At 41.6% G+C, this 23,342-nt stretch overlaps 2 protein-coding genes across 3 annotated transcripts in view; one reads left to right on the top strand and one right to left on the bottom strand.

Annotated features, from left to right (window-relative positions):
* CDC73 (cell division cycle 73) overlaps positions 1-23,342 on the bottom strand; it is a 117,673-nt gene that overhangs the window by 21,080 nt on the left and 73,251 nt on the right. The window lies entirely within an intron of this gene.
* On the top strand, positions 15,073-22,122 carry B3GALT2 (beta-1,3-galactosyltransferase 2). Of its 2 annotated transcripts, XM_083620338.1 has the most exons (3): positions 15,074-15,817; positions 20,094-20,164; positions 20,373-22,122. In XM_083620338.1, exon 3 carries the CDS (start codon positions 20,494-20,496, stop codon positions 21,760-21,762), a length of 1,269 nt encoding a protein of 422 aa, XP_083476464.1. In that variant the 5' UTR covers positions 15,074-15,817; positions 20,094-20,164; positions 20,373-20,493; the 3' UTR covers positions 21,763-22,122. The 2 variants fall into 2 exon arrangements, with proteins under 2 accessions (XP_083476463.1, XP_083476464.1); XM_083620337.1 differs by lacking the exon at positions 20,094-20,164 and having other exon boundaries at positions 15,073-15,817.

Raw genomic sequence — 23,342 nt, 5'->3', positions numbered from 1 at the left:
GAGCGTTGCTCCTCATCAAGAGGGGAAAGAAAGCAAGCAAATTGCTTTAGGTAGCAAATGAAGGGCACACCTTTCTCCCCCCCCTGCTTCCACACACAACCACGACTACAGCTGCTGCTGGCCGCTGGCTATTGTTTCTTTGAGCTGGCTTTTGGACACTTGGATGAAACAGCTCTCTCGATTCCTGGGTGGAGTAAGCTGCCACTCTATAAAAAAAGAATGGAGATTGAAAGAGCACCAAGCTGCTTTATGAGTTCCTTGAGCTATTTGCTGTCCCTGTACTGCTTCTCCCTCTCCATTCTTCCAATCGGCTGGAAGGAGAAAGGGAGAGGACAGAGCATCCTGATGGTGGCAAAGCCAGCAAGGAGACTGTTTCACTGTGGCTGTGGCAGTGGTGGAGACACGGTGCTACTTACCACCTTGCACAGTCAGATGCCTAGACACGGCAGCTGCAACAGAAATGGTTTGCCTGTTGCTGCTAGCAGAATCTGCATGTTTTAGGCTGGCCAGTAGCGGCATGTCATCTGCCTGCCCCCAGCAGAGCCAGCCTTGTAGATTGAATGAGGTGTGCGCACGCATGCTCTTTCCCATTCAAGAAAGCTAATGCACAAGGCACCAGCATTCCTGCCGGGTTGCAGTTTAATTGCTCACTGTTGTCACTCAGTTTGCTTTACTTCTTCCCCCTCTTGATGAGGAGCGGGTTCAGGATTCTGGGTTTCCCTTCTCATTCTGCTTTACGGAATCCCTTCAAGTTGCACTTTCTAATTCCATCTCTCCAACAACCCTCCACATCCTAGCTGCTGTCTTGGCATTTTTCCAATATAAAGAAACAAGTAAGAGAACATTCCCCAAGGGTCCCCCGCCTTTCCCAAATTTACTGCTCCCCCTTTAACCAATTGCTCTGAATAGCAGCTTGCCTGCTTTTCTAGAGAGCTGAGCAGTGAAATACAAAAGAACAACACAACTTCCTTCTCCTTTCATTTCACTTGGCTTTCTCCCTCTACACAGCATTCAAGTTTGCTAAAAAAAAAAAAAGTGCTACTATGTTGGGGTGTGGGGGAGGAAGGCTTGCTTCAAGGTTAAATCCAAGTAGGACCGCAGCCTTCACTTTGGCGTTGAGAGGGGAGGGATATGACATGATGACACCATGGGAAAAGTGTGCATGCAAATGAGGTCATAGCCAATAATTACAATTGCCACACACAACTGCCATGGGGAAGCGGCCCTTCCGAAAATATGAATGAGTACTTTGACAATGCTGTTCAGAAAACCCCACACTTAAGACAAGAAAGGCATGTCCTGCATAATTACTCCTCTAACTAGCTTGCTGTACTACATTCATTTTTCTACTCAAACAACTTTCCATATTTCCACTGATCAACCATCAGTTGCATACCCCTTGCTTGTTTTCCATTGCATTTTCCAACTTTAAGCCTCCCTGCCGCTGCAGCTACACACAGGAATGATGACAATGTGCTGCTACCAACTCAGATGTCATGCTGGCCTGCACATGGGAACAGCTGCATGTGACTGGCAGAAACAAATTAATGCAGTCACAGCCCTCATTTATGTTCATCGGCCCTGAATTACAAGGTGGAGGAGAACAGAACATGGAGAGGAAAATATTGACTGGGATCTTTGGAAAGGGGCTCTAAATTGTCACCATGTGCTAGCCACAAGGATCCCCACTCAGACTTTTACTGTCTTCTGTGTTTCCAGCAAAAAGTGATCACAAACTTCCAGGGTTTTCTCTGCAGCCACAAAGACTAGCAATTTGCTTTAAAACAAATAATGAAGGAAACAGATTAAGATTCTGCTTGCTTTGCCAAGTGCATTATTTCACATGCCATCAAGCAGCCAAGAAGGTTTCTAAAACCCATGACTGATCACCCGGTACAGTCACTGATATCGCTAAGCGGTTCCCAGATCCTTTGCATATTTAGGTCTTGGATGGACAAACACATTTTGAACCCTCCCTTTTCTTTGTCTTAGATGCATGCAATCAACTCAACTTAGTGGAAGTGTTTTGTTTTTAAAGCCTACATAGTGCCATTCATGAAACAACAATAAAGGCATTTGGACAACACTGTCTCATTTCGTGTGTACAGGTTCAAATGCAGAACAAGCCACAAAAACTGCATCCACACGGTTTCCTGCTGCCATTAGACATTCAGTGTCAGTTCTTGGCATTGCTCACAGCAGTCTAGCTCGATTTTCCTCGTCCTTTCCTGGCACCAGCAGAGCTATGGGAATGGAGGGTAAAAGGAAGGACAGAGAGAACGGAGCCTGAGGCTGTTCTCTTGGCCAGGACCACATGAGCTGAATGAGGTGACAACTGAGCGCTTCTAAGCTAGACAGAAGCTTATGCCAGCAGCAAGGAAGAGAGCCACTGTCATGAAGGCAGAGGGATGGGGATTAAATGCAGAACTTCAAGGCAAGGCAGAGGAGAGTTGGAGAGGAGAATTACCGTATTTTTCGCCCTATAGGACGCACTTTTTCCCCTCCAAAAATGAAGGGGAAATGTGTGTGCGTCCTATGGGGCGAATGCAGGCTTTCGCTGAAGCCTGGAGAGCGAGAGGGGTCGGTGTGCACTCCAGGCTTCAGGAGAGCCGCAGCGCCAGCCCCACAAGGTCGGGGGACAGCGGGGAGGCGGAATGCCGCCATCCCGCTGTCTCCCGATGTGGTTTGGAGGCTGACGGCGGCGAGACACGTGCTTCTCCCCGTCGCCAGCCCCGCAAGCTCTGGGGACAGCTGGGAGGCGCAGCGCGTCTTCCCGCTGTCCCCGGACCTGGTCTGCAGGCGGGCGGCGGGGAGAAGAGCGCTCCTCCCCGCTGCCTGCCCCGCAACGCGTCTTCCCGCTGTCCCCGGACCTGTTCTGCAGGCGGGCGGCGGGGAGAAGAGCGCTTCTCCCCGCTGCCTGCCCCGCAAGCTCCAGGGACAGCTGGGAGGCGCAGCGCATCTTCCCGCTGTCCCCTGACCTGTTCTGCAGGCGGGTGGTGGGGAGAAGAGCGCTTCTCCCCGCTGCCTGCCCCGCAAGCTCCGGGGACAGTCGGCCCCACAAGCGCCTGGGGGGAAAATATTTTTTTTTCTTTATTTCCCCCCCAAAAAACTTGGTGCGTCCTATGGGCCGGTGCGTCCTATGGGGCAAAAAATACGGTACTTCTGTCCTTTGTTGCGCGCACCCAAGCGACAAGAAACCCCAAGGGTTCTAGTGCTTACCCTAGGGTTCCGTTTCCTGGGAATGTAGGTCAATGGAGACCGTGCTGTCTTTAGGATTCAGTTTTATTTATACATGTAAACAGTCTGATGGAAGGGTTCACAGTGTTAACACTCCAACAGATCTTGTCTCCCCATTAAGTTTCCAAGATCCCCAAACCATGACTTTAGCTTCTGAGTCTAGTTTCCAGTACCAATTCACACTCTCTCTCTCTCTCACACACACACACCCTTGGCCTATTGCTCTCCATCCTAGGATGATGTGGCATCTAGCCAAGCAGGGGTACGAAAAGGTCCCACCATTTGTCTCCATGGCAACAGAGCTCACTATGTAAGATGCTGATGATGGGTACCTAGCTGAGCAGCAAAGGTTTGGCCAATTCAACTGTTTTCTCTTTCTTTTCCAATCAAGAGGCACACAAATTTTATCAAATAAATAAACTCGATAGATAAAAACACCATGACAAAGCATGGCGGACATTAAGAAATTGCATTAGCATTCTTCTGAGGTAAAAACTGGACAGGTCTGTGTCTTTGTCAACCCTCCCAGTCTCTGCTGCTAAGGTTTTAGATAGAACAGAACCTTTATTCTTTGTGCATGCTGATAAGTACGGTAGTATTTCATGCAATACTTATTACTTTGCCTAAGGGTCTGTTTATTTCTTGTTTGAATGCATGTGCAAGGAGAGGCTTGTGGGCTTTGAAAAGCCAGACAATATTCAAATCCCAGAAGGGCAGTAAACATCCTACAAGAGCATGATTTTTTTTTTTTTGTTTCATTCAAAGACTTGTGGGACAAAGCAGTAAAGGCATGTAGGGATTTCTAATTTTGGAGCTTGCCAGAGGAGTGCCATCACTCTGTTTTCCTTGGCTGTTTTTTCCAAGGTTCTAAAGGCAGGTGAGGTGTGAGGTTGCTCTGCGAAAACAGTGTGACTGGGGGACGGATAGGGAGGAAAGCACAGGACAGGTTAATACGACAGTTTTAGTTCTCTTATAATAGGCCAGAGAGAAAGCAAAGGGATTGGGGAGGGGCAAGTAGAACAGGCTGGGAGAGAATGAGATATTTGGAGGAATAAGAGGGAGGGAGGTATGCATGAGAGAGTATTCAGCCTCCAGTGATGGCGGGAGGAGAAAGCTATAGAGAGGACAGGGAGTTGGAGGAGGCTGAGGTGGACGTTTATGGGGTTAAAGGGCATGTAAGTGGCTGGGATATTTGCAGAGGTGCAGAGGAGTTAAGAAAGAAAGAAAGGAAGGAAGGAAGGAAGGAAGGAAGGAAGGAAGAAAGAAAGAAAGAAAGAAAGAAAGAAAGAAAAGAAAAGATATGAATGGGAGGGATGTTCAGTGTGCATCTGTAGTAAATGTCTGAGTGAGATTTAAAGGAAGGGACACTTTAAATCTCACTCAGTGTGGGACACTTTTAGGTCCCTGCAGCAGAGATATCTCACTTGGGGCCCTCAAAGAATTCTGTGCCCCCTTTGTCTTTCACATTGTTTCCATGCTTCTAATTTCAGTTACACAGAAGCATTGCTCTCCAACTAGTTTCTATCAGTCTTCTCAAATCAGTCAATCCACTCTTTTAAACACATATCCAATAGCAAATTAGTACTGGGGTCAAGGTTGTATCCTCTGTTCTCAGGGAATAAAAGCAAACAGGTAAGCAAAACATGTGATATATCAGCACATGTTTACTAGGGTGTCTTGCTTCTCAGAACTAGCCGTTTTGCCTCACCCTCCCTTTACAAAACCAAGACCGTAAAATGTTTATAGAGGAGGAGGGTATGGATGACTTGTGGCCAATCATAATGCACAATGCTGTGAGCATGAGCAGTGTTTTTTTCCCCGCTGGGCTGAAAGGTCCCAGAACAAGACAGGCATCCAACTGGTTGCAGTCCGAGGTATCTGCAGTGTTTTTGCATATTACTTTATTTTGAGAACTATCGCCATCTGAGAAAGAGAGAGAGAGATACAATTGGAGAATGTGGTATGTAGTCTGAACCACAGCTGACAGGGTAAGTATTTTCATGCTTTAAAACAAAAATCATTGGTTTGGACAGAGGGGGTGGGGAGAATGGTGGCCTCAGTGGTGGTCAAAATATTCACGCTTTGACTGGGCTCCCGACATCCCCGGTACACTACCCCCCAACCCTGTGGATAAGGCAGGAAAAATATGACTGCACATCCTGGGTCCTCTCTTTATGGTTGCTGCCTGCCCTGAACCCCTGCTGAGCTTATATTATTTACATACATATATACATACATACATGGGGAGGGTGGCAGGTGGGCAGGTGGGCCACCTCTCATGTGGCATTTTAAAGTGCAATCCTAAACATGGGCACTCAGAAGTAACTTTCTATGGGGTTCAACGGAGCTTACTCCTGAGAAAATTAAACTAGGGCTGCAGCCCTTAATTGTGAAGAGTTGCTAGATGGGAAGTGGGGAAATTGGGAGACTGGATTTTTACGAGTGGGAACTTATGTTTAGGTTAAAATCATTTAATCCTTTCACCTACCTGCTTTGAATATTATTGACTGCCTCTATCTGGAAGAATACAAATATGTAAGAACATGTGAAAGAAATCATGCCCAATCACACTGTTCTATCACAACAGCCTAAGCCCATTCATGCCATTAGAACCTTGGAAAACAGCCAATTAAAAGAGTGATGGTGCTTCTATTATATAGTAAGATAATGTTCAGCAAAGGTATGCACCAAGGCTCCCATAACAGACAGGTGGCCAGCCCATCCGAACAAATGTTGTTGTGACTGGGACTGCTAGGTTGACCTCTGTGGAGACTCTGAAGTCAACCTAAACAGGATGACTTTATACTGGAAGCAGGAGTGTGTGGTAAGCAAGCTGGACCTGATGGGAATGTGAAAGCAAGCTTTCGACAGATCCATTAGGATCCAAGAAGACCTGGTCTGATATTGCTCCTACAATGAATATGAGAGTCTCCATTTTGAAGTGCTGCTCTAGAAGGAATGTGTTGAGCCATTTCAAATCTAGAATGGCCTTCATGCTCCCATTACTGTGGGGCACTCAGAAAATAATGCAATGCACCTCTTAGTACCCTCTGCGGGACAGTTCTCTCTTGGATCTCCATATATGTTTAAGGACTCCTAAAACTGTCTGATGCTTCACAGGCTTATTTAATTTTGGTGACACAATGAAATGAGCTGACAAACCCCAGTCCATGGGGCACCAACCTTTGAATCCAAACATTGAACATGGTGTGGTGCCAATTTGCACAAAGAAGAGAAATGTTTCACACCATTGGAGAAGATGGAGGAGGGAGATGCACCAAACAATGCAGAGTGGGGGCTTCATATGGATCCTCTGGAATGGTTCCATTTGCATCCGAATCCTCCAATCCCTGGCTGTAGGTGCAAAAATCTGAACTGGCTGCTGGGATTTACATTTCTCCTCCCTCCTGTTATTTGATGAGAACTGGCTCAAGGGATGCACTAAACAGCACTGTCTGATTAGGCAGAGGTAGCTAGTTTGTCATCTGGGAGTCAACATCCTAGATTTTCACCCACAAATTCCTTCATGCCACCATGTTGCCAGCCACAACCAGTGATTCCAGCTGAACCACATCAAAAGATAAATTAGGGCTGCTGAGAGAACAATCTTCCATTGTCATCACGGTTTTCAGTGTGTTTTCCATCTCCGCCAATTCTTTGGGCCACTGACATACCAGACTTGTGACTGAAACACAACAGATTCAGGCTTCAAAACCTCTACTCTTGTCACAGGAAAGCTAAAGTGGATGTCAATGCCGCCATGGGAGGCCCCACCCACAGCAACGTAAGAATTTTTGTGACCTCTTCCGGCAGAGAATAAAGCTTGTTCGTCACCAGAAGGAATTCTTCTCTTTAGCTGGCCTTGCCCTTTCTGTTTTGCACATCCTGTCAGCGATATGTGCTCAGGGAAGGGTACTCTTAGGTGGCCTTGTGTAATGACTATCTTGGCTCATTTGGGCATAACTTTAAAAGAAAATGTCTTAAAATCATTTACTTCCAGCCAGTTCCACCTGCCCCTCTCCAATTCCTTCTCTTTTCTTCCTGTCCATCACCAGAGTACTAAAACTGCCATATTAACCAGCCCTCAATCACTTTCTCCCCACACACTATCACACCATTTTATCAGTGCATGTTAAGGAGGTTAGAAAGGGAGTAATCAAGCTTAGAGAGAATTCCTGTTCTCCTACTAATGGTTTTTAAAGATGAAAAAAAAATGCTTAATCTGAATTGGACATATGAGGAATTTCATTTCGGACCTAGGCTCTGGATGCCCTTCTGTGATGTTGCATTTTGTTGTTGTTGTTATTGTTGTTTTACAGTTGATCATGCAACAGGGAGGCACACCAATTTGGAAGCGCAAAATAATGCAACCCTCACACCACTGCTGAAATAATATAATTGGGGCTAATGGCACCCAGAGAGAAAGAAAGGACCGATTCATTCACTGGCTGCAAATACAGAAGACTCAAAGGGAAGACCAAAAGTTTATTCAGTCACTGGCACTTTCTAGTTTTATAATAGGCACACAGAAAACTGCCATTTGAATGACATTCAAGTACATTTTAAACAAACCCAATGCAAATATTAGAAACAGCAGGAAAAAGCAACCACTCAGGACCAAAGGAAGGTAGAAATTGGTCTGAGGAGATTTAAGTATTAATCATCTAGAGAGAATATTAGACAACAGAGAGAAGAACAATAGCAAAAGGAACCATAATGACCCATAAAAACCCCCCAGTGTAAATATATACAAGGAAACCACTATCCTGCCATTATAGGTTTTTATGCAGTTTGGCACACACATGATGCTGTCACTATAATTAATATCTCCACAGATCAAAGCCCACTTTGATGTTTCTGGTCAGTGCTTTTTTCTCCCCTTTAAAAACATTTTTTCTATCCTCTTATATTATTAAGCAATGCATGCAAGTGTGGCATATAAACCACTATACTGCTGAATAAGAGTTTAATTTTCTCTCTCTTTGAAATGTTCAGTGCTGCTGCAGGTTAGCCTCCTTTCTCCTGCTGTGCTGAATGAAAGCTTCATAAAAGTCACAGTTCCTTACAGAATGTGAGAGAAGTATTTGTGACAAGCATGAAGCACCACCAAGGACTGTTGGAGTTAGTTTGGTGGGGAGTTACACTGTTTTAAATACTCTCTGGGGTGCACCAAAAGTGAAGGTTTAATCACCATCACCACATTTTGGTGGTGCAAGGTGAGAAAAGGTAGCCAGAATAGCTTTGCAAGTAATGCTGAACCTTGAAATAAGTCCATAAAGGGAACTAGCCTATATATATGTAAATTAGTACTCAATGGCCTAAAAGAGAATTGTTGTGGAAAGAACCTAAACCAGGGGTAGGCAACCTAAGGCCCGGGGCCGGATGCGGCCCAATCGCCTTCTCAATCTGGCCCACAGACGGTCCGGGAATAAGCGTGTTTTTACATGAGTAGAATGTGTCCTTTTATTTAAAATGCACCTCTGGGTTATTTGTGAGGCAGAGGAATTTGTTCATATTTTTTTTCAAAATATAGTCCAGCCCCCCACATTGTCTGAGGGATGGTGGACCGGCGCACGGCTGAAAAAGTTTGCTGACCCCTACCTAAACCAACAGGATACTTTGCTTTCTCTAGAAGGGTTGGACAGGCATTACTTAATGATGCTGAACTGTCTCAGTTGCTCAGTGCTAGGATAATGTAACAGCACAAAAACCAAACCTACATGGAGTAACTCTTAAAAACATCATGAAAGATAACTATTTGATGCATTCTTCACTTTGACCTCCCATTTACAGAAACTCGGTTTATTTACTTACAATACTGATAATAGACAAGAAAATTATTTACTATACTGATAACAGGAGAAAATGCTCAGCTAAGAATAATAATAATAAACTTGACAATCTCAAAACAAACTGCTCAGTTGATCTTTCATCCATTATTGCTCAATGCCACAGCGTGAGTCCTCATTGTAAATACCACTGTGCCTTTGTTTACTGTTTATCAACAAATGAGAAAGTGAACAATACGTTTAACTGATACAACTTGCTGGGAAGGAAAATAAGGAAGGCAACAGTGACACTTGTGGCCATCCCTAGATTGTCATTGTGGATAGGGGTAATTTGTTTTTACATTCAGTTCAGGCAAACCTTACGATAAGAAAGCAAATGCCACTCACTTGCAGTCATTAACTACCATGTACACATGGCACACCTACAGCTCAGACAAATTGGCACAGCAATAGAACTAAAAAAGAGAGAAGTAAACAGTAGTAAAGGCTGACTACCGTTAAAAGAGTTTTTAAACTTGTACAAAAAACAACAGCCTGTAAAAGACAGAGGTCACCATTGCTTGTGAATGGTTTGCATGCTTTTATATGACTGGGCTTCAATGCAATAAACACAGAGGCAAAATTTCAATCCTTCCTCAACTGCTTGTTTCATGTTTTCTGTGGACAAACCTGGCAACTTAACTTTGTACAGATGCCATTTGCACTCAACAGTGTCGGACATGTATTTTGCTATTTAAACACAGGTACTGGACCAGAATTTTTAAAATACAAATCTATTCTGCCTTAGAAAATGCTTCTTTGACTTGGTTACAGAGTAACCAAGGGTAATGTTAAAATACGAATACAAGAATCAGTTTTGAAATGCCTCTGTGTGGCCAAGATACTATCACTTTGCTTATTGAGAAAGTAGGAATCTAATCAGATTTTATCGTTCTATGAATAGCAGAAACAAAGATTCTGTTCAGACATGCTCCCCCTCTTGTTCTGCACTTAACGAAGAGGAGATAAGAAGCGCCAGCTTCAATTTTAAACCAACCACAGTTCCCCATGACATGCAAACTCAATAGGCTTTAAGAACAAACCACATTTTCAGGTTTCAGATTCTGATCTACAATCACTAACCAGTTTAAATAAACCACAGTTTCCTGGTTTGGATGTCATGGGGAACATGAAAATATTGAAAATAGATAGAATATTCACAGTAGTGTGCATAAAATAATAAGGGTGAATATTTCAGAATATGCTTCTCGCAACTTTGTAGCAATAGGTCCTCGATTTATTATCATCCCTTAGGAAGTACTACAGAGATTATTAACAAACAATTCCACCTGCAGGCTTAAAATTTAGATGAAAGACACAATACAAAAGGAAAAAGGAATGGAGAGGGGGGAACAAGGAAAATAAGCAAATTTGAGTCCCAATTTTTATAGTTATGTAATTGCCTTTCTGGTGACCAGTTGGAATAGCTGCTGAGGGCTGAGGAAGTAGTTTAGAAACAAAATTATTTATGGTTTCAAATAACTAGGGATCTGCCAGACAGATACGCTAACCTCAACAAAAAGGTCACAAGTTCTATACAGTGGTACCTCTGGTTAAGAATTTAATTCATTCCGGAGGTCCGTCTTTAACCTGAAACTGTTCTTACCTGAGACACCACTTTAGCTAATGGGGCCTCCAGCTGCCACCATGCCGCTGGAGCACAATTTCTGTTCTTATCCTGAAGCAAAGTTCTTAACCCGAGGTACTATTTCTGGGTTAGCAGAGTCTGTAACCTGAAGTGTCTGTAACCTGAAGCATCTGTAACCCGAGGTACCACTGTACTAATGAAACCATTTTTTTTATACTTTGACAAAATCGTTTAATGGTGCTATATAAATAAAGATTGTAAAACACAAGGTACTTTATGCAGGATGAGGCACAAGCAAGTGGTCCCTCATACTTCCTATCCAAATTATAATCTCCCTTGGTTTGTCACAATTGTAAAATCTAAAGCCATGCTCTTGCATTCAAGTCCCACACTATAACGTTCTTTCTTTGAGAGGCTAGGGTGCTCACTACAGCTCTCTAGTCACACAACTGTTTCCCTAGCAGAAATGTGTTGCACAAGCTTACTCTGCTAGCCTGCGCACCCTTAACTGGGCTAAAGTTGGATGAGGAAAAACAACTATTTTTGTTGTTCCATTGTCATCATTACTGGATTCCCTCAAGAAGAGCTCTAGCCAACACTTGAAAAATGAGAATTTTATTGGATTAAAGTCTCTCCGCTAGAAGGATATCATCAGTTTGACCTACCTGCTGCTGCCCCAATGGATCACTGAAAAATACTTTCAAAAGGAAAAAACAACAACAAACATTGCACTATATTAAATGTTTAGGAGGCTACACCTCTGCCTTGACAATGAGAACAAAAGAGATGCAATTGTAAAAATTACATGAAGAACACTTTCAAAGAGGCCCGGCCTAAGACCTTTTGATGCCTGAGGCAAAGGACAAGGTGGCACCCCTTCCCAAATTCATTTACAGAAGCTGACTGGACTGGCGGTCGAATCTCCCTTCATCCTTTGTGGCTGGATAACATTCTCCACCACACCTGAGGCAGCAGCCTAGAGATCAAGGAGCCCAGGAGAGGTCATGGGCAACAGAGGGGACAGAACTGGGGCCTCCGGAGCAATAGACAGAGTATCTGCCGCCTATGGCGGCTGCCTCACTCTGCCTAACTTAGGGCCAGCCCTGCTTGCCAAGAAGCAAAAATCTGGCTTACTGTTTTGTGATTTGTTTGGTTCAAATACAATTAGGATGCAATTTGTGGGGGGAAATAGTAAATAATTTCGTAACATTTATACACGGCTTGTTTGGGAGGGAACCTTATGCCAGCAGAGCACAAGTGTCTTCTGTCTGATTTTTTCTGCCATTGCAGCACCACACTATACAACCCACAATGTTTAGTAGGGCACACACTATGCAGAGGCTTTTTTTGGAGGGTATGCAGGGTTGCAAGGGGGATGAGGGAAAGGAAAAGACCCTCTTTGTAAGCTTGCCTTCCACTTGTGCAAAATTTGATACCACCAATAATTTCTAACACACAGCTGCAACTCGCAATAAAAATGCTATATACGAAAGTAGACTGTGGTCACTTTCACACAAGTTATGACTTCAAGAAGCCCCAGAACTACTGTGGGATTTGAGGCAGTGTATACTTTGACTATCACTTAAGGGCATTTGAATATTCCTAAAATAGAACAGTTGCACTCCGCAATAGTTATTAACAACAAGCGATCATCTGACCATGCCCTAAACTATCCCCAGGATATAATCTCTAGGAACAGCTCAACTGCAAATGGTCCATTTAGTAAAAATAAGCATTACAAATGTCATTCCTGAAAATTTAGGACGTTACATTTTCAGTGGACTGTCTAAATTCATGCAAGCTAAAGAAACAATACTAACAGCCCATTTTCTTTTTAAAATAGGAAAGCAAACTATTCTATCTATCTCTCTTGCTTTTCAGATAATCTGCTGGTGTGCTTGAGAGAGCTGTGCATTTCTCAGTATTAACAAAAAGCGTACCAGCAGATTATAATCAAAATACACAGCTTTGTTAAACATTGATTCTTATTTAGATATTGCCTGAAGGTTATATCACTGTTCTGCTACCAACACTCACCTTAGTGAGCTCAATTATTTGAGGCAAAAGAATATTCTATTCCTGAAACATGCACATACATATTGTGTTGGATAACAAACCCATTCTTTAAAAAAGCAGCTCCCTTCAAAGGAACAGATTTATTGCAAATTAAACCCTCTCATACATTGGGGTCACAACTGAAATCAAAGGGTATGGAAACCATGAAAAACTCTCCGCTTCAACTCTGTTACTACAGTCAGTATTCTTCTACATTTAAAGTTTATTGGGGTCAATCAGAGCCCAAGTACACTGAATGAAGGGAAAATGAAACACTATACATCCAAAGCATTAGAGTCTCAATGACCCCAGAACAATGAAAACTTTAATGAACAAGACAATAGCTTCCTTGGGTTGACTGAAAAGATAAAGGCAGAGTTAATTTTCCCCTTTTTATTTATTTATAAAAACATCGAGGAGGTTTTCTGTTGAAGAAAAGCTACATGAATGCCAGTTTTACAAAGAGCAGTGTAAAGGCAGTGGCAAAGTAAGAATCTTCATTTATATTCATTCACTGCACCCTGTCCCACCTATAACACAGGAAAGGGGTGGGGGTGGGCAGCAGACCCCCAATTCCTATATTCAGGAATTCACACCCTCACTTCTAGTTCCAGTTAACCATGGGCTATCTCTACATCTGTGATAAGCTAGATGGGAATTCAGAAAGCTTTCATCATAAAAACAAAAAGGAAACAGCAGCAACAGATATCTGGCCCCTGTGGTTCATGGGGGGATGGAAGATAATACACTATAGACATAAATCTCAGAACTGTAGAATTGGAAGGGACCCCAAGGAGCATCTAGCCCAACCCCCTGTATTGCAGGAATCTCAACTAAAGCATCCATGACAGACAGCCATCCAACCTCTGCTTAAAAACTTCCAAGGAAGGAGATTTAACAACATCCCAAGGGAGACCATTCCACTGTTGAACAGCTCTTACTGTCAGAACGCTTTTCCTGATGTTTAGTCAGAATCTCCTTTCTTTTAACTTGAAGCCATTGGTTTGAGTCCTACCTTCCAGGGCAGGAGAAAACAAGATTTTTCCCTCTTTGTGACAGCCCTTGAGATATTTGAAGATGGCTATCAAATCTCCTCTCGGTCTCCTCTTTTCCAGGTTAAACATACCTAGTTCCTTCAACAGTTCCTCACAAGGCATGGTTTCCAAGCCAGGTCTTTGGGTAATTAAAGCATCTATGGCATTTTAAATGGGGGGGGGGTTGTTTTTAGTTGTTAATATGTTGTGCATTTTTTGAATTTTTATATTGTGAACCCCCCCCCTTATGATCCTCGGATGAAGGGCTGTATAGAAATTAAATAAATAAATAAATAAATAAATAAATAAATAAATAAAATCAAAGAGAAAGACTTGCTTTAATGTGTGTGTGTGTGTGTGTGTGTGTGTGTGAGAGAGAGAGAGAGAGAGAGAGAGAGAGAGAGAGAGAATATGCTCCTAAAGTTTCTTCGTCAATATCAGATGATTAGAATTCATTCTCCAGAGATGACTTTCATAGCTTCTTGTCAACTTTCCTTGATCTTGGGTAATCAGCTTTTACAGACCTATTTTACTCCTATGGTACTTCCCCCATTTTAGTGGTCCTTCGCAACAAGTCACTTCTTTTTAAAAATTAAAAGCCAGCTAACAAAAAATTCCAAGTTTTGCTACTATTTCTTAGGTAAAGCAATTTTGTTAAGCAATTTAAGCAAAGTCTGAAGCACATCTGAGGCATACAGTTCTCTAGCAATTACATATTCTGTCTTCAGCTTCTTAACCCCACATATGATGCACTGTACATACGTTTGATATGGAATTTACAAGCTTTGGCATAAAAAAGAGGTTGCTGAGCAGAGATCTGGACAAGGCAGCCTGCACAAAGAGCACCCAAGTAGAGTGGTGTGTATTAGGAGAGACAAGAATGGAAAATCTGATGGTTCTCCTTCCCTGATTTTGCAGTGCTGAATCAATGATTCTATGCCTGATAAAATTACAATGTGATGGAGTAACAAACAGATTAAAAAGGCTGCTAACTAATCCATCATCACAAAGTTCCCCTGAAGGGGTCCGAGAAAGTAGAGGCTTTTATTACTATTTTAAGTTGTGGAATACTATTCACTAAAAAACAACAGCAGCTGAGGAATGCTACACTATATTAAACAGCTTGTAGTTCTTAGGCAATGCAGCGATGTGCTTGAATTAAGATAAGCTAACACCCAACATTAAGAAACGTTTAGAGAGTGCTAAGATATAGTACAAAAGATAAAGGAGGGTAATTGGGGGGGGGGGAAATACACTCATCAATGAATGTGCATCATCATCATGACCACCTTCTTTCATTTTATTCATCCAGTGCTGCACTGGCACTAGATGTGTATCCTTTATCGAACAGAAGCAAGAGCACTAAGCTCTCTGCCTGCCTTCGGATTTAGTCCAAATGAATGCAAACCATCACGTGGGACCCAGCCAAGCAATGACGTGAAATTCTGCTCTGTCAGAAGACAGCATCTGTCAAAGCCCACATTTAAACTGCTGCTTGCCTGTGCAGCAGCTGAAGAACTATGGATTGGATTTTGCTGAACAAAACCTTAAGCTAAAAGCTTTTCCCCCACCCCTCGCTTCAAGTCATCCCTTTCGGTTACTGCCTAGCAACAATGAAGGAAGAGGGGTAAATCCCATTATCAAATGCAAGCCAACAGTTCCAGCTTCTAGCTCATGCTGTTCTGCCTGGCATCGCCACTAGAAATATGGATACTGAAGAGAAAACAGAGCACTGCATTGTCCAGCAAGGGAAACACCAACTGTAAAAGCGTCAATGCTTCCATTGTCAGAAGCAGACAAAAGCAGTCGGAATGGAGGCAAGAAATGCTGCTTCTGTCTCTTGAAAAATGACCGGAGAAAAATCAAGGCGAACACGCTGGTGAGCAGGGAAGGTAGCGGAGCAGGAAGCATACAGATGGACACACTGGATACTGTGAAAAGCAGTCGCAGGCAGCAGGCTGCTGGAGGAGAGATGTGCGCATGGCCGATAGCATCTTTTTGGCTGAAGGGATGGCGTGTCAAAACTACTTGCAGTGGGCATAATCCTCTCACCACAAATGGCTTGACAAAGGAAGGTATGTCAGATCATTGCATATTTCATTCAAATGCATGTGCTGTTAGTGGCATACCAAGTGCCGACTCCCACCGCCCCAAATTTACAGAAGCCGAGGCTGATGCTTCCATGGATGTTGGGTTTTGAAAAAATCAAAAAAATCTAGGAAGAGCTATTCTTGCATTCAGCTTAGAAGGGTGTCATTGTCTTTACACTTATCTGTTAATAAATCTGTCACTTATACTCAAATGTGAAGGCTGGGGAGGGTTGGGAAAGGAGGGGGAGAAGGAGAGGGATTAAGAGGGATAATGTAGTTCTCTGTAGCGATTGTCTAGGTTTGAGAAATTTAACTTTACATCCCCTGGTTTTACAAAATGATCAGATAATCAAAATAGGTCAGATTTAATCCTTACCTACTGTAATCTAAGATCACCAGTGAAATAGCTATGATGTGACATACACTGAGAACCATCAAAACAGACGAGGCAGTCCAGCTACCAGCTCAATACTACCTACTCCCTAACATGCAAGAAGAGTGCTATTTGATTAATATTATCAGTCACCCCCCCCCCAAAGAAAGGCAGTGATTTGAGCTTCTGGCAAAAGCATCACAATCATTTGGATGCCATAAGTAATGCAGATATCCAACAGAATCTCACAAGGAAACCACAATACTGTATAGTAGTCTGTTTCCTTCAAAATGGGGTATATGCCCAAGTTCTGTGCAGCATGTGACATTTGGGTTGTTTAAGGGTTACAAAGCAGCAAGCACAACAAAAATCCCATCAATTCCAAGATTGGTAGTTTTGTTTGGAATGCTTACTGAGAAAGGACTGACAGGAATCTCAAGTTACTTATCTGCAGTAAAAAATTAAGACCTGCATCTACAACTGTCTAATGGTCCTTTAGTGCCTGAGTGCTTCCCTTCCAAAATCTACCCAACAAACAATACTAAATATTTTAAGTGTTAAACATAATGGTTCTTGCTTTGCCCCAGGCAAAACTAACATGCAATAAAGCTAGCATAAGTATGGAGGAAGCCTGATTTAAAAAGACTGCTTTGAAGAGAAAATGTGACACAATCAGATGTGAATTTTACAGCAATATGAAAAATAAAATGCTGATAGCTTTGTTGAAACATTATAGAAAATATAATTATACAACAATCATACAATTCTAAACAAAGCTCACTCAAAAACTTAGGAGTGTGCATGCCATGGGTTTTCACTAGAGCTGGTTAGGATTTTAAAATTACTACTGACCATTCTCTCCCCCCCCCCCCTTTCTGTAAAAGTATTAATGCAGATATGTCAAGACTGTTATCAGGCCCTGGATAATACACTTATACTCACTTGCTCTGCACAGCCCACCAGATCTAAAGCTTCCCTTCTTATTTGTTCCTTCCATCTAAGAGTAGACTCCCCAAAACTAAAGAATGTATGACCATCTAGAACATACAAGCCAATATGTTAGCAATTCACTGTGAGCACGAGGAACTGAAACTCAGTGAGGAATCCAATATACAAGTTTTACTCTTCTAAATATAGGCTAGAATCCCAAGAGGCCCATTTGTGAGTGGAAGGCATGTGCATGTGTGTGCATTTGTGCACGTGTGCATGGGGGGGGAGAGCTTACACTACACTTTCACAGCTTTCATCCCCCACCTCATTTCTCCTGACCCTCAGAAGTAGGTATTAGGGGACACCAGGGGCTCTGAAAACAGTGACTGTGTGATATGGTACACACAGTCCTTTGGTCCCGAGCCATGGACATTTTGTATTTTGCTAAGAACCCAAAATTTTAATCTATACGTATATATGACCTATATGATTTAGTGTAACATTCCAACATACTGGTGAAAGTATAACGTATTACAGGAGACTGAGCACCATTGCAAGTTATTAAATAATAGCATAACATAATCAAGTTAATATAACTAAATTATATTAGAACATTCCTTTTTACTAACAGAAATAAAGTTCTGCTTGGATAATTCTAAATGCTTTATGTAATTTGACTTAGAATTACACTACCAGAATTCTTTAAACATTTAATAAAGTCATCAGATTATAACAGGCTGACATGCTTAGAAAAATGGTGACTGCCAACAACAGAATATTAACTCTCTTTTTTAAAGTGCATTCCTAATAAAAGCTGTGGCTGTTCAAGCAGTGAAACACATCCTAAATATAGAAAAGCTTCACCAAACAGAATCCTTAAGGAGACAATATGCTCTATTAAGAATTGCTAAGGACAGCTCTCTCATGTGTCCAACACACTTCTTATTTCCATTTCCCTATTGCTCAGTACAACTGAACCAGTCAACAATTGTGGCTGAAGTGGTTAATCCATTTTTTGATCCAGCAAGGATTCACATACGGCGATTCATTCAATTTGTTTAAAATCTATCAAAATGTAGTATTTGCATGGTTGTACTGAGATCTGCTACTCATAATTATAACTGCATTGTTACAAATGTATTTTATCCAGTCTTACCCAGAGCCTCAGTTTTAAAGCTACATTTTGTCCTTTATATGCCCAGAGAATCCTTTTTAATAGTCATTCATAACATAGTTTTTGCTCCAAGTAAAAATGGCTTGGAGGACCTTAACATGCAGCTCAGAAACTATGCAAGTTTTAGACGGATGCACTGCTACAATTCAAGGCTAAACCCCCCAATTGCTCCTCCTAGTGGTGGCTAATATGATGAGTTTTGTTCAGAAAGACAACTAGTACGTCCATCAAGACATTCAAATATTTGCAATGCATTCCATGCTGTACTGAGAGCTTCTTAATTTGGCTGACTGGAAATTAGAGGCACTAATTCCCTCTTTCATTTAAAATTATGCTATATCTGTTTTACTTTTATGTAATTGTACATTTAAATACACGCTTGTGCCAGTCACCCTCCTTTATAATTTAATGTCATTATCTATTTCAATGTCATTTTTTTTTCCAAATTGAAAGATTTACCCTAAAGATGTCTTTACACATGCATCACATCACTAAATTCTGAAAATAAATTAATCCAAAAACTGGCTGAGAGATAGCAAAGAAATTAAATAAATTACATATTTACATAAAAACGTTCTTTTCATATGAGATTTCTATCACTGTTCAAAACCCTAAGATTATGAAACAAATTAGAACTAATTGGAAAAAACCCACAAATTAATTCATACCATGAAATGAGAGGCTCATTTGTAGGACAGTGTGATCAGGTTTTAATATGCAGTATCATGAAACTGCCATGTTGAATCTGCTCTTGAATATCAATAGGGAATAGCAGGGTGAAATGTATTATAAAGTTGGGGTTATAATCTGTAGCATGCAAAAAGTCTGCCAACCGTCTTCTAAACTAACACGACCTTACAGTTTTGGGCTCATGAATGAAAGGATCTTGGGGGAAAATATATTACCTTAACAGAGTTTATTGATTTCATACTAAGTAACTATTCTTTCCTTTTTCTTTCTTTCAGTGGGGTTAGAGATAGGTTAGTTTGGTTTTATATGCACACACATACCCAATATCTTAAATGAACTGGAACAGCTATAAGTAACTAAATGGTCCCTTTAAGAACACAACTTATTGACCACAACCAATCAGGTAAAGAAAATGGAAAACGCTAGAGGGAAAGGCTAAAAGAGGAGTAAAGGTGAATCAGAGTGTTTGGTGTTGGTTGATGCTGAAGGATGCAGCAGTGAGGTAACTGGACCCTGAAAATTAATTTTGTCAGGTGCATTGGCACACTGACTTTCTGAACACAGCAGGGACCAATGGAAACAAGCCAAGTAATGTTCTGTAACTAACGGAACGCTGCTACAATCAACCTTGCACTGTCTGTCCCACGACCAGTCCACGATCATTTTGCATAAAGGACCTCCAACTGCGAGCCATACTACCAACCGCATACCAAATCAGTTTTAATTGCTAGCAATAAACCTTCCATCTGGTATCAAGACCTTTACACTTGACCCTTCCCTGGGAATCTCACAGTGGTTTTGCGTTTGATGTACACTGGTCCAATCTGAGTCGCTCATCTTCTTGACCAACTCAGGGCTTGCTTTTAAAATAAAAAATGCCCAGTAGAAGAACTTGGTTTTTTTAACAATAGGACACCCCCCGATTCTTTTAAGTACTTTAAATATACATAAACAATAGCATATACACACATGTGTTTAATAGCATTCATTGGAGTGATTTCACAAAGAAATAAAGTTTGGAAACCAGAGGAATAGAAAACCACTTCACACTGAGGGCTTGCTCCTTACCCTTGCAACACTTTTTTCATATGTAGACAAGCACCAGAATGGCAAACTGGGTAAGATGTTGGGATATGGATTTGAAGGTTCAGTCATGTGGTTTGGGGTAAGTCTCTTCCTAAAACTTGCCCTCCTATTAAACAGGAGTAAGTAATCAAGACAACTTGGATGCTATGACTTGTGAAGCCCCAAGAACATTAAAAGTCTTATGGCGATTACTAATATTCAGATTTGCCTCTTGTTTAGCAGTTTTTCTGACAACGGGAAGGGCAAACTTTGAAAGCTTGTCTGCTAACCTTCTTTCATTTTTGCAGAGCTGGTGATTCGCTAACAAGCTTTCCACAACAGAAGATGAACACCAAGAAATAGCAGTGGATCCGAAAACAAAGCATTTCCTTCAATCATTCTCACATCCCATTTCTGGATACTTACAACATGCTTCAGTGGAGAAGGAGGCATTGCTGCTTTGCCAAGATGACCTGGAATACCAAGCGGTCTCTGTTTCGCACCCATTTCATTGGCTTACTCTCCCTCGTGTTCCTTTTTGCTATTTTCCTGTTTTTTAATCACCATGACTGGCTGCCTGGCAGAGGTGGATTCAAAGAAAACCCTGTGGCTTACACTACACGGGGATTTAGATCGATGAGAGGCGAAACAAACCACAGCTCTTTGAGGACCATTTGGAAGGATGCAGTTCCTCAGACCCTCAGGCCACAGGCGATGGCTAATTCCAACAATACGGAGCTGTCGCCTCAAGGAGTTACTGGTTTAGAGAACACACTGAGTGCCAATGGGAGCATTTACAACGTGCGAGGCACAGGACATCCGACGTCATATCACTTTAAGTATATTATCAACGAGCCTGGGAAATGCCAGGAGAAAAGCCCCTTTCTAATACTGCTCATAGCTGCAGAACCAGGGCAGGTGGAAGCTCGACAAGCTATAAGGCAAACCTGGGGAAATGAGAGCTTGGCGCCTGGGATCCAAATTGTTCGGATTTTTTTGCTGGGTTTAAGCGTTAAGCTGAATGGATACCTTCAGAGAGCCATCCTGGAGGAAAGCAGGCAATACCACGATATTATCCAACAAGAGTACTTAGATACTTACTACAACTTAACCATCAAAACACTGATGGGGATGAACTGGGTGGCAACCTACTGCCCCAATGTCCCCTACGTTATGAAAACGGACAGTGACATGTTTGTCAATACAGAGTATTTAATACATAAGCTTCTGAAGCCAGAATTTCCTCTCCGGCACAAATACTTTACGGGCTATCTAATGAGGGGGTATGCACCCAATCGGAACAAGGATAGCAAGTGGTATATGCCGCCTGATCTATATCCGAGTGAACGGTACCCTGTATTCTGCTCTGGGACTGGCTATGTGTTTTCTGGAGATTTAGCGGAAAAAATATTTAAGGTCTCACTGAGTATCAGACGTTTGCACTTAGAGGATGTATATGTGGGCATCTGCCTTGCCAAGCTGCGAATTGACCCCATGCCCCCACCCAACGAGTTTGTCTTCAATCACTGGCGGGTTTCTTATTCCAGCTGTAAATACAGTCACCTAATTACCTCCCATCAGTTCCAGCCTAGTGAACTGATCAAATACTGGAATCATTTACAACAGAATAAGCACAATGCCTGTGCCAACTCAGCAAAAGAAAAAGCGGGCAAGTATCGGCATCGTAAACTTCACTAGAAGGCACCCTCCTCCTAAAAATATTCCATGTGCAATTTGTAAAAAAAAAATTAAAAAAATAAAGAGAAAAGGGAAAAGGCTGAAAGCATGTATAGTGAAAAAAATGTGCTTGAGAGGGACAATATTTAAGACCAAGCACTTAATGATGTTTGAAAATTATTTTTTTAATTTAAAAGAAAAAAAATCTAACTCTTGGAAATAATATTATGATGGAAGTATTAATCAAGAAGTTTTCAAAATCTGGGAGATTAGAGAAAGGTGGTCTCAAGATATTTGTGTTAATGTGCAATAATAAGCATGCACAGTTTGGTGGTACAATTGTTATTTTATGTGCCAATAAAATTAACTGCGCAAATATTACACACTATTTTTCTTTTTTAAGAGGGATTTACTCCCAATTTTTGCTGTTAATGACTTCTCATTTTGGTATTCAGAATTGTAATGAAAAACATACATGGCAATTTGAAGAAATCATGTATCAATGAAATGAAATTCCTTCCACTAGCCTAAGAGTCATTTAACAGAGCACACAGATTTTTCATGTGTAATTTTCTGGGATCAGTAATGCTAACACCAGTTTTAAAGAGCCTCTGTGTTTCATATAAATTAATAGTCTTGCTATAAGAAAGCTGGCAAAGTGGGATGCAAAATTTCATAACTTGGTCATAACTTGGTTCAAATATTTTAGGACATTTGAGACAAAACCTGTCACTACTAAGAAAACACTGGTACTTTGTCATGTGGCAACATATTGTGTCATCTTGGCACTTCATACCTAATTTTTATCTAATTTTTTAACGAATTGACAAAACAAGAACGACCAATTTGCACAGACAATTTGCACTGCACCAATTTGCCAGTGATTAGCCCTGCTAGTTAAAATTGTGTAGGAGACTCCACTATGTAAACTCATATTATTAGCATCAGCCAAAAGGGTCTATGTTGATGATCCAACTGGAACCTCTAGCATGGAAACAGCCATTAGTGTTCTTACTACTGTGCTTCTGTTTCCAGACATGAGAAACATGTGTCCAAGACATGAATTAGGGGGATATCCCCTCACATGACCCCTTACACAGTAACTGGAGGGCAGAGAGACTTCTGAGCACGACAGTATTACCCTGAAGCTTGCCTGAAGTCAACACTCAACGCCTCAGCTACATTTGAAGACACTATGATTTTTACAGACTTCATGATTAACCAAGTATTCCTATCTTTTTTTAAAAAAAACTACCACTGCCAAGCCAACTTTGACATTCCAATGAATTCTACAAATATGGTATTTGGTGCCATATTTGGCTGACGTCCCCCCGACTCATTGCAAATATCCCCCAAAATCTTTACACTGCGCTGTAATTAATTACACATGCTATAGAATGAGGACAACATGCAAGCCATTTTAAAATAAATTCAACATCATCTACCACAATCCTAGGTTAATATGAATAACTCTCAAAGGCACAAAGCCCTTTATTGTGGGGCGAGGGAGTTAAGATAAAAGCCATAAACTTTCAGTCTAGGATAAGGCTTGAATACAAGCTGTTACCTAGCCTTATATATAATTCTAAGTCTTAGTTCTG

The sequence above is a fragment of the Podarcis filfolensis genome, assembly GCF_964270895.1.
Source record: "Podarcis filfolensis genome assembly, chromosome: 6".
NCBI lineage: Eukaryota > Metazoa > Chordata > Lepidosauria > Squamata > Lacertidae > Podarcis > Podarcis filfolensis.
The sequence above is the reverse complement of the archived record's forward strand: the minus strand, read 5'-3'. Positions and strand labels throughout refer to the sequence as shown.